The 12500-nt window shown below is 41.3% G+C and overlaps 1 protein-coding gene across 2 annotated transcripts in view; it reads left to right on the plus strand.

The window, feature by feature from the left end:
• Positions 1 to 12500, plus strand: part of LOC135102865 (N-acetylneuraminate lyase-like) — a 43819-nt gene that overhangs the window by 7913 nt on the left and 23406 nt on the right. For both annotated transcript variants that reach the window (XM_064008454.1, XM_064008453.1), the window contains exons 6-7: positions 7591 to 7759; positions 11835 to 11980. In XM_064008454.1, the coding sequence (XP_063864524.1) occupies positions 7591 to 7759; positions 11835 to 11980 (315 nt within the window). The remainder of the gene's footprint in view (positions 1 to 7590; positions 7760 to 11834; positions 11981 to 12500) is intronic.

A 12500-nucleotide genomic window follows, 5' to 3' on the forward strand; every position in this document is an offset into this window, starting at 1 on the left:
TTCTTAAGGAAATCATGGCGGAATTTGCACGACAATTACACAAGAACGAGAAAGAAAAGGAAGAAAGTGTCGTGAAATTAACAAATGAAAGAGACGAGGCATTTAGGAATCTCAAGGCCTTGAATTCAAAATATATGGAGACTGCACAAAGTAAAAAATCATCAAGATACGTTAGTGAAGGCTCAGGATGATATACACGAAAAAAATACCAAATATTACGAGATGTTGCGAGAAAGAGACCCAGCAAGAAGGCAATTTGAAAACATGGAGGAAATGTACAAGAATGAACGCAATGAGGAAGAGAAGATGCGTGAGGTTTTCGAAAAATTGTACGTCCACGCCGAAAAGGAAAGGAAGGAGGTGCTCGACATATTCCAGGAGATTAGCTAGACGAAAGGAAAAAGACGAAAAGCTTGACAAGCTAAAGCAGGAAAGAGACAAGACCCAGCTTGAGTTAAGGAATGTGCAAGAAAAGTATCAGGAAGCTGTACAAGAAATCAACAGACCCAAAGCACAGCATGAAATGGACAGAGTAAATGTGCAGGAAAACAAAGTAAAGGAAAGGCAAGAGAAATGTACCAGTGAGAAAAAAGAAGCGATTAAGAAATTTTTTTTCTATTTAAAGTTGAAAGAGGTCAATCAGGAAAACCGGAGACTGTGCTCGGAGAAAGAAGATTTGTCACTGCTTGTGAATTTTGTGTTCGAGAAAACCGACGGAGATACGACAGGAAAGGACAGGAAGCCCTCAGAAGGCTTGGAACAGGCTCTCAGCGAGGTGACGCCCTTGAATCCTCATTACACGGAATTTTTACTGCGAACAAAAAATGACGTTCAAGTGCAACAAGTAGAAAAAACAAAGACGAAAACTTACAAGACACTGATCATTATTTGAAGACCAAAGGCTTACAAGCAAAATGTCATAAGATTCTTGAGCGAAAGGAAAAAGTTCACAAGCAGACTCCGACTTCGTTATACAATGAGTTAAATGAAGACAACTTTATGCAAAAGCAACCATACAAAAACAGCTCCGTGTGGAGAAAACGACAGCTGTTAGACGAAGAGAACAAGCAAAGCTATTGTGAGGAAATCAGAGCCAAACAGAGGCTGGCAGATCTTTTGATAAAGTAACTCCCGGGAACTCGCGGCAAATGAAGTAACGGAGGAGAAAGAGACGATGAAAGAGACTAAAGTTTGGGTTCTGTAGTGGATGGAAGAAGAAGGGGATAGTTGCTGGAAAGTTGTGTCGAGTTGATAGATGGAGGAATTGAGTTTTTGAGACATTGAACAATACCAAGTTTGCTCTGCCCCAATCAGAAATTTGAGAAAGATCAGAGTCAGGCGTTCTGTGGCTTCCCTGCGTGAAATGTTTACTTCCTGAAGGGTTGGACGTCTATGAAAAGACGTGGAAAAGTGCAGAGTGGTATCATCAGCGTAGGAGTGGATAGGACAAGAAGTTTGGTTTAGAAGGTCATTGATGAATAATAAGAAGAGAGTGGGTGACAGGACAGGACCCTGAGGAACACCACTGTTAATAGGTTTAGGAGAAGAACAGTGACCGTCTACCACAGCAGCAATAGAACGGTCAGAAAGGAAATTTGAGATGAAGTTACAGAGAGAAGGATAGAAGCCGTAGGAGGGTAGTTTGGAAATCAAAGCTTTGTGCCAGACTCTATCAAAAGCTTTTGATATATCCAAGGCAACACCAAAAGTTTCACCAAAATCTCTAAAAGAGGATGACCAAGACTCGGTAAGGAAAGCCAGAAGATCACCAGTAGAGCGGCCTTGACGGAACCAATACTGGCGATCAGATAAAAGGTTGTGAAGTGATAGATGTTTAAGAATGTTCCTGTTGAAGATAGATTCAAAAACTTTAGATAGGCAGGAAATTAAAGCAATAGGACGGTAGTTTGAGGGATTAGAACGGTCACCCTTTTTAGGAACAGGGTGAATATAGGTAAACTTCCAGCAAGAAGGAAAGGTAGATGTTGACAGACAGCTGAAAGAGTTTGACTAGGCAAGGTGCAAGCACGGAGGCACAGTTTCGGAGAACAATAGGAGGAACCCCATCAAGTCCACAAGCCTTCCGAGGGTTTAGGCCAGCGAGGGCATGGAAAACATCATTGCAAAGAATTTTAATAGGTAGCATGGAGTAGTCAGAGGGTGGAGGAGAGGGAGGAACAAGCCCTGAATCGTCCAAGGTAGAGCAAAGGTTTGAGCGAAGAGTTCAGCTTTAGAGATAGAAGTGATAATAGTGGTGCCATCTGGTTGAAATAAAGGAGGGAAAGAAGAAGAAGCAAAGTTATTGGAGATATTTTTGGCTAGATGTCAGAAGTCACGAGGGGAGTTAGATCTTGAAAGATTTTGACACTTTCTGTTAATGAAAGAGTTTTTGGCTAGTTGGAGAACAGACTTGGCATGTTTCCGGGCAGAAATATAAAGTGCCTGAGATTCTGGTGATGGAAGGCTTAAGTACCTTTTGTGGGCCACCTCTCTGTCATGTATAGCACGAGAACAAGCTGTGTTAAACCAAGGTTTGGAATGTTTAGGTCGAGAAAAAGTGAGGAATGTACGCCTCCATGCCAGACACTATCACCTCTGTTATGCGCTCGGCATACAAAGACGGGTCTCTGACACGGAAGCAGTAGTCATTCCAAGGAAAATCAACAAAATATCTCCTCAGGTTCCCCTAACTAGGAGAGGCAAAACGCCAGAGGCACCTTCGCTTAGGGCGAATGAATGTATTCGCCAGTAGATGAGGTGCCTGTGCTAGAAGGTGTGGGAGGAAGGACTGCCAGGGTGTGTACAAAAGAGGGGAAGGAGGAACGATGCATTGGTAACGAAGAGGAGTGGTCTGTGAGAAAGGCACTCTGCAAAAAACAGAAAAAAATCAGAGGTTTTCGAAAACGCAAACCTTTATTTTGCAAGACCTGAGTGAAGGAGATTGTTTAAACCACTAGTCAGGAGAGGAAACTTTTCCTGAAATGATGATGTCCACACAAAGAAAATAAACATTTAAGTTCGAAAAAAATATGAAAAAAAATATGTAACTATAAGTATGAAGAAACTTTTATTAAAATGATGTTGACACAAGAAAAATAAACATCTAAGTTCGAAAAAAAATGAAAAAAAATAGATAAAAGTAAGTGAATATATATATATATATATATATAAAGCAACATGTATATTGCGTCATCATTTTATCCGGTTATTCTGTTTATATTACTTAACTGTCATTGTAACATAATAAATTTCAGCATAACTTAGATTTTTTAGCACCATAAATAAAGATGCATTGAATTGAACCTAACTGTTGAAAAGTGTTTCCCTCCTTGCCTTATTATATGTAGATCAGCACTAAAAAGGCCCAGATCATCATAATCAATAGAGCAGCAGTTAATACTACCCAGGCTGTACACTCAATTTTTTACGCTTAACGTGCCATCTGTCCGCCGCTTCTTTCGTATACTAGCACTAGCAAGCCTTACTGAGTGCCATACTGACTTAGTCCTCTCTCTCTCTCTCTCTCTCTCTCTCTCTCTCTCTCTCTCTCTCTCTCTCTCTCTCTCTCTCTCTCTCTCTCTCTCTCTCTCTCTCTCTCTCTCACACACACACACACACACACACACACACACACACACACACACACACACACACACACACACACACACACACACACACACATCTTGTTCTAGTAGTGAAAATAACTGGTATCCTTGTTGTAATGTAAACTAGTTTGCATTCTTGTGTTCTTCTTCTTCTTCTTCTTCTTCTTCTTCTTCTTCTTCTTCTTCCTCTTCCTCTTCCTCTTCCTCTTCCTCTTCCTCTTCCTCTTCTTCTTCTTCTTCTTCTTCTTCTTCTTCTTCTTCTTCTTCCTCAGGTCAAGTGAGCCGCCTAAATATTCCACCGAGGACGTAGACTGCGCACGCCCCTCCCTTCTCCTCCTCCTCCCTCGCCCTAAGGATGATATGAGGGGAATAACTAATGCTATAGGGAGGGGAAGAAGGGGAGGAGGAGGAGAAGGAAAAGGAAATCTTGAAGGAAGAAATATCTGCTTGTGTATATGCGATGAGATCTTGATGATGGAGGGATGGGTATGGGTGAAGAAGTCTGTGTGGTTGTTGGTGGGTTAGGTTAGGTTTGGTGAGATTAGATTGCGTGTTGATAGGTGTATGTGGGGTGTGGATGTATTTAGAATGACTTAGATGGGTACAGGTGGGTGTGGGTGAGTAGGATTGGATTTAAAGGGCTGAAGGTGAGTGTAAGTTGATGTGGGTGGGTGTAGATGAGTGTGGGTGTATCTGGTTGGGTATCAGTGGGTGTAGGTGGGTGTGGATGTGGGTGTGGATAAGTGTAGAGGCATGCTGGTGGATGTTGGTGGGTGTGAGTATAATAGACAGAGTAGAGATTAGTGAAATAATGTAAGTAAACGGAAGTGGAATACAAGTGAATATAGATGAATGAAAACAAGTATGGATATGATAAATGAATAGCATTGTGTAATAGATAAATATACCTTTCGTCTTTCCATCCTCCTGCTATTCATCTCTCCCATCCCTTTCTCCCTTCCTTCCTTCCTTCCTTCCTTCCTTCCTTCCTTTCTTCCCTCTCTCCATGAATACACGGCCTTCAGTATATACGTGGTCTGCCTCTTATATTTTCTCTATGCCGGAAAAGGCCGAGCGAGGAACATCAGTGGATACTCCCTTTGAGGCAGAAAGTCCATATAAAACCGGAGAGAGGAAATTACTTCTATTGCTGCGATGATAGATACGCTTCACTACGCCCTGGTAATGTAAGGACGCTGTAGGGAAGATGAGAAGCAGGAGGAGGAGATTTAGGAAGAAGAAGAGGAGGAGGAGAGGAAGTAGAGTAGGGGCCAAAGATGAATGTAAAGAAAGATGCCTGGAGGAAGAGAAGGACGAAGAATAGAAGAGAGAACACAAAGAAAGACGCGAGAAGAGGGAAGAAGAGTAGAAAAATAAAAAGACACAAAGAAAGATGTTATGTTAGTTAGATTAGAATTTGCCTAGGGAAGTTGTAGGGAATAGTAATGATGGAGAAAAACAAGGAAGAAGAGAAAATAGGAAGAGAGAACAATAAGAAGGACACTCCGTTGGTGAAATAAACTAGAATAGGTAAATAGAACGTACGTAGGAAATCTGTAGGGAATGTTAATAATGATGACGAGGAGGAGGAGGAGGAGGAGGAGGAGGACAAAAAAAAAGAAGAGACGAAAAAGAGAGAATGAGGAACACAAAGGAACACAATACTTACTAATTAAAATTCATAATAAGCTCCCTTTCATACTCAACAGAATTCCATACTTACTTCTCTGATCCTCTCTTTTTTGCCTCTCACCTGCTGAAAAAAGTGGCTGGTGCTCGCCTCTGCTCATTAAGCTTCACCTGGCCAGTTTTCAGGTAACGCGCAGGTACAAAGGCTTCTGTCAGGGCTCAGGTGTGATGAGATTAATCATGTGTTACGTTTCTGTGTGTGTGTGTGTGTGTGTGTGTGTGTGTGTGTGTGTGTGTGTGTGTGTGTGTGTGTGTGTGTGTGTGTGTGTATCTATTTATCTGTCTGTCTGTCTTTGATGTATTATGTGAGTGTGTGTGTGTGTGTGTGTGTGTGTGTGTGTGGGTGGGTGGGTGGAGAAAGAGAGAGAGAGAGAGAGAGAGAGAGAGAGAGAGAGAGAGAGAGAGAGAGAGAGAGAGAGAGAGAGAGAGAGAGAGAGAGAGATACTTAACTATTTGTATTATCCCACTGACCTTTCCCTTTTTCATTTCACATGCATTCCTCCATTCTCTCTCTCTCTCTCTCTCTCTCTCTCTCTCTCTCTCTCTCTCTCTCTCTCTCTCTCTCTCTCTCTCTCTCTCTCGTTCTCGCTCTTACTCCTGTTCCTGTTTTCTTTCCTCACTTTTCAGGTTTTTTTCCCCTTTTATTCAGCCAGCTCACCCATTCCTTCTTATAACACTATGTAACACAATTTTTGTCTTGGACAAGCAAGTGTTATTTTCCAACTCTTTTCATTGCAAAACAATAGAAAGTATCCATTATTCCTATCAAGCTACTTCTTTGGCTTTTAGAATTATTTTTTTGGGGGTGCTCAAAATAGCTAAATTCCACCATTTTTCCAGATGCTGTCACAGAGAACTTCTTTGCCCTTGTCTTGATAAATTGACCACATATGTAGCAGAATGCATCTGGAGAATGACTGCAGCCTCTTGTTGCCATTTCACCTCTTGTGATGTGTCTTCTCAGGCAGCTAAAGCAGAACTGATTGGTGGTCTGCAAGCCCTTAATTTTTTTTCATATTGTCAAGCAGTACTCTGGAATATTCTTAGTTTTTCTAGAATGTGTTACAGAATGTTCTCAATCTTTCTAGAATATTCTTGAAACTACTATATTTTGAATCATTCTAGAAAATTCTTGTAGATTCTAGAAATTATTGATACTTGTACATATTTCTACTGTATTCTAGAAAGTTCTAGAATATTCTGGAAATGTTTACATCGAATAGAATGTTCTAAAATTTTTTAGAAACTTCTAAAAGTGTTTGGTATAACATACTGGAAGATCTGAGAAGATTTCTGAAATGTGAGCAAATTCTTCTTAATATGAGAAATTTCTTGCTAGACCTGGTCAGTTCAAGAATGATCTTATTAAAGTAAAAAATCTTTAGAACACTTTATATTCTTTTTATCATTGTTTTAACTTATTTGCAACATTTCAAAAGCATTTAGATAAGCAACTGAGATTTTGCAAAGGTCTTTACCTGACATGAAAACCAATACTCGTACTATAATGAAATAAGGCAAAAATGTAAATTAATTGTTCTAACCACAAAAGCAAAGTTTCAGTATCTATTTTTTTTTCTATTTTGTGTAGATGGAAATAACTGGAAAATTATGGTTTGGGGCCAAGGACAAGATAAAAAGTGAAATTTTGTTACATATTGTAATTTCCTTACTTTTACCTCAGCTCTCTCACCTTCCCCATAACGCTTCTACTCATTCCCCTAACATTGCCCATTCCTTTACTGTGCTTTACTACACACTCCACACTAGCAAGCACAAGTACTGGCGGATCACAGGGCTGCTTCTCCTCTTTCTTTGTGTTGATACCAGTAGTCATTCCCTCCTGCTCCTTGATCCCTCACTCTAGATAAGCAAGTGTAAGTAATGAATAATAGATCACAGGAGTCTTTCTTCTGTTCCTTTACTTGTGTTGGTCACCTTCTGCTTGTTTGTATTAGTAATCTTCTGTTAGTATCGGTCACCTTCTGTTTCTTCGTGTTGGTCAGCTTTTCTTTGTGTAGGTCACCTTCTGTTTGTCTTGATCACTTTCTGTTTGTGTTGGTCATTTTCTGTTTGTATTGGTAATCTTCTGTTGTTTGTGTTCGTCACCCTCTGTTTTTCTTGGTCATCTTCTGTTTATGTTGGTCACCTTCTGTTTGTGTTAGTCACCTTCTGTTTGTGTTAGTCACCTTCTATTTGTATTGGTCACCTTCTCTTTGCGTTAGTCATCCTCTGTTTGCGTTGGTCACCTCCTGCTTGCCTTAGTCACCTGCATTCATTCCTGCTCCCTCCCCAGGCTTGTCATGCAGAGAGCCACGGGGCGAGTGCCGTGGCCGTGCTGCCCAATGTGTACGAGCGCCCCGCCACCACCGATCAGCTAGTGGACTACATGCAGGAGGTGGCCAAAGCGTGTCCCCGCACCCCGCTCTTCTACTACCACATCCCCATGAAGACCTGTGTCAACTGTGAGTACATGGGGAAGTGAGGCTTTGTGGTTGATGTAATGGTTCATTGTGAAGATGATTTTGTTGTGTAGTAATTGTAGTAGTATTAGTAGTTGTAGTAGTCGTAGTGATAATATTAGCATTAGAAGTTGCTTTTGGTGATAATGATGATGTTGCTGTTGTTGCTGTTCTTGTTGCTTCTTCTTCCTCTCCTCTTTCTCTTTTCGCAGACAAGGCCATTGCTGCCTCAAAGAGAAAAATAGGACACACACACACACACACACACACACACACACACACACACACACACACACACACACACACACACACACACACACAAAGACTAAAGTTTAAGCATCAAATTCTCTCTCTCTCCTCCTCCTCCTTTCTCCTTTTTCTCCTTCTCCTCGGTTTACATAAAAAAGAAAATTGGGCCAGTGAAAAACATACTGAAATGTGAAAGTATATGAACTTTCTCTCTCTCTCTCTCTCTCTCTCTCTCTCTCTCTCTCTCTCTCTCTCTCTCTCTCTCTCTCTCTCTCTCTCTCTGCTATCTTGGGGCATTTCTTGTATTTTTCAGTTATAATTCAAAAGCTTATTCAATTTACTAACATTTTTTATTTTACTCTTATGGAAATAACATTAAAAATTAAGGGTGAAATCCGTGTAGATGCCTTGAGCTGCAAGGAGGAAGAGAAGGAGAAGGAGGAGGAGAAAGAAGAAAAAGAAAAAGAAGAAGAAGAAAAAGAAAAAGAAAAGGAAGAAAAAGAAAGACTGGAGAAGCAAAAGATGCAGGTTCCGTAGAAGAAAAACGAAGGAAGGAGGGAAGGAGAAAGAAAATAAGGTTGAAGGGATTAAAAAAAAAAAAAACATGGCGGAAAGGAGGAAGCAGAGATGGATGGGAGAAAGAAAACGAAAATACATGAAAATACACAAGAATAGACACCAGGAGGAAAAGGAGAGAAGGAAGAAGGATGGATGGAAAGAAAAGAGAAGGAAGGAGAGATGGAAAGGAAGAGAGAAGGGATAGGTGGAGAAAACGAAGAAGGATAGATGGGAAAAAAGAAAGAATGAATGTATGAAACGATGAAGGATGGAGGGAATGAAGAAGAAAAAGGATAAATGAAAAGAAGTAATAGACTAAGGAAACGAAGGATGAGAAAGAAGGAAGGAAACACGAATGGGAGAAGAACGAAGGAAATAAGGATGGTAGGATGAAAGAAGGACGGAAGGATGGTAGGATGATGGAAGAAGGATGGAGGGATGGTAGGACTGAAGAAGGAAAGATTGAAGGAAGGCTGGGAGGGAAGGCAGCGAGTTAGCAGGATCTCAAGGGACGCTCCAACCAAGAGGCGCCGATCCTCATCACCGGGTCGTTTATTGTGTTTGGCGTCCCTTTCCCTCGCTACGTGTCCTCAACAAACCCCACCATATCCCTGATCCCCCCTTTCCCTAATCACTCCCTTTTTCTCCCCTCTGTTCCAGGTGCTTCTCTTCCCTTTCTCGTCCCTTTCTCACTCTCCTACCTTTCCCTTTTTTGTTTTCATTTTGCCATATTTTCCCTCCTTTCTTTCCATTTTCCCATACACTCCTTTCCTTCTCACTATCCCAGATGCTCCTCTTCCCTTCCTCTCCTCCCTCTCCTCCTTTTTCCCTGTTTTGTCTTTTCATTTCCCTCTTCCTCCTCCTCCTCCTCCTCCTCCTCCCATTTCTATTTTATTCCTCTTTTCATTTGTCAAGATTTCCTCTCTTGTTCATTCCTTGAGATGTCTCCCCTCCTTTCCTCATTTTTACCTCCCTATTCCATCAAATTCCCTCAATTTCTTTGTCTCTCACTCAAAGTAATATTAATTTTCTCTTTCCCCATTCCACTTCCTCTCCGTTGCTTCTGTTTCTCAACCAGAATATCCCTAGATTCTTCCCTTTTCTCCCCCATCTCCGTAAAAGTTCCCTCTTCCTTTCCTTCTCTATCCCCAGAACCTCGTGAAATGTCCCCATATTCCTCCCCAGCCCTCCATTAGTCTCTATTCACCAAACCTATGTACCGTCGCCCTTTTATATTTCTTCTGTCCTTTCTTAGTCTAAATCCTCCTCAGATCCTCCCTTTCACCACAAAAGAAAAAAAAAAACCTATGTATAGTCTCGGTTTTCCAGCCCCATGCAACCATTCAGCTAACGCCTTCCCTTTAATTTATGCTCCTTCTCTCCCTTTCTTCCCCCCAAAAAAAACATTGTTACCTTTTATACAGGCTGAATTTCCCACGCCCATGCTGTCATCTAACACCTTGATTTGGTGCTCTTTCTCTTCTCTTCCCAGTCTAGAGCTTCAAAAATTCCCCTTTTCCTCTTCCCCCTCCCCAATCCCCATTACCTTTTCTATAGTCTCGATTTTCACCACTCCCACTCCCTCTTCATCCCGTATTCCCCAAGCCAAGAGGAGACTCCTTTTTCCTCTTCATCTTGTATCACCAAGCTAAGAGTAATAAACGGGAGGACATCGAGGCAGCCAGGACAAAAGTAAGATGGCTGGAGGAGATCGCCTTGAAAACATATATTATTGAGTGCACATTTAAGCCTCGGTTCCACTTCCTTATTGTTTATTTTGTAATAGACGGCAGCTGCTCCCTTACGCGTTCATAATATTGAGCCCTTTCTTTTCCTCCACCAGTTAGACTTACAGATTAAATCATATTGTTATTTAATATTATTTTGGGGGGGCTTTATTGCTACAATTTGTTATTTACTATCATTATTTACTGTTACTATTTTCTATTTACTATTACTATATTCTGTTTCCTTATATGTGTTCAAGGCTCGTGTTCAGAAATGCTTCACTCTCTCACCACGACTATTTTCAAAGGCCACCGAGGTAATTAGCCGGATTCTTAAGACTGTTTCTCCTTTAAGTAATGTTAAAATCTTGTTAACCTGTCACTTTAACCGTAAAAAACACTTTTAACATCTCGCGTAACTTTAACTAAAGACCTGAAAATAGAGGAGGTGCAGCGCAGAAGGATTTCAGAACATGACCCCTGTTATTACTGGCTCTCTTCTTACACACACACACACACACACACACACACACACACACACACACACACACACACACACACACACACACACACACACACACACACACACACACACACACACACACACACCACCGGGATAGGCCTTTGTCTCACACAGGCCAAAAAAAAAAAAAGAAAAAAATGCAGATTTTTCATTTCAACTCATTTAGGCCGAAGGAAAGTTTGAAAGTTTTCCATTACGACACGTACAGGGTGAGAAAACATGTCCTTTCTCTCTCTCTCTCTCTCTCTCTCTCTCTCTCTCTCTCTCTCTCTCTCTCTCTCTCTCTCTCTCTCTCTCTCTCTCTCTCTCTCTCTCTCTCTCTCTCTCTCTCTCTCTCTCTCTCTCTCTCTCTCTCTCTCTCTCTCTCTCTCTCTCTCTCTCTCTCTCTCTCTCTCAACTTAAGTTTGGTAATCAAGAATGGACAAGAAGTAATGTATACAAGGTTGGTAAAGTTAGATCTGAGGCAGAGACATGAAAATATTGGTTTTCAAATAGTGACAAATGACGAATAGGCTCAGTAATCTAGCTGTTAGTTCCGCATTCATTAGAAAGCTCTGAAGGAATGGTAAGTGGATACAGGATGGTACGTGACATTTATACGTGTAGGCCTGAAGTCTTCTTGCAGCTTCCCTTATACTCTTAGGTTCTTAAAGTTGACAAGGAATATAATAAGAGTTGTAATATTGAGAATAATCTATAACAATCTAATAAACAACTCTACAGACATGAATAACTGCAAATAATGATAGTAATGATCATTGTTATAGCACTCTGGGCCCACCACACTATATATTTCCACTAGGGGCGGACGTGGTAAAGAGGGTGGATGATGTGTGTGTGGGGGAAGGTGCTTTATCTGGACAACCCTGTGTGAGATTACCTGCCTGGTATTTGCGTAGATAGATGGAATAATTAATCTATGTAAAATGATGATAGTAACAATAATTAACTGATACGAATTAATAACAGTCATAGTAGTTGATTGACATGAAAATTAACCACCTCCCCCACCGCAATGCAGTGTCGATGAGCGAGTTCCTGGCGAAGGGCGTGAAGCGTGTGCCCACCCTGGCCGGCATCAAGTTCACGGACATGGACGTGAGCGGCGAGGGGCGCAAGTGTCTGGCAGTGGACAGCTCCCTCACTATCTTCAGTGGTTTTGACGAGGTGAGTCAGAGAGAGAGAGAGAGAGACAGACAGAGAGAGAGAGAGAGAGAGAGAGAGAGAGAGAGAGAGAGAGAGAGAGAGAGAGAGAGAGAGAGAGAGAGAGAGAGAGAGAGAGAGAGAGAGAGAGAGAGAGAGAGAGAGAGAGAGGTCATTACATTATCTGTCGTTTGAATGACTGACTGATTGGATGAATGGATGAATGTTTGAATGAATTACTGACTACTTTATTAATTGACTCATACACTCGTACTTATTTCCTCATTAATTCTACTCACTGGCAGACTCACTGGTTCACTGACTGACCGACATATTTATTAATACACAGATTAATTGACTGACTGGCTTACTTATGACTAACTGACAGACTGATTGAATGATTGATCGATTACTATATTACCGCTGCAGAAACGAAATCATATGGCACCTCAGAGGGAGAGAGAGAGAGAGAGAGAGAGAGAGAGAGAGAGAGAGAGAGAGAGAGAGAGAGAGAGAGAGAGAGAGAGAGAGAGAGATTCCATAG

This window comes from Scylla paramamosain, chromosome 8, assembly GCF_035594125.1.
Source record: "Scylla paramamosain isolate STU-SP2022 chromosome 8, ASM3559412v1, whole genome shotgun sequence".
NCBI lineage: Eukaryota > Metazoa > Arthropoda > Malacostraca > Decapoda > Portunidae > Scylla > Scylla paramamosain.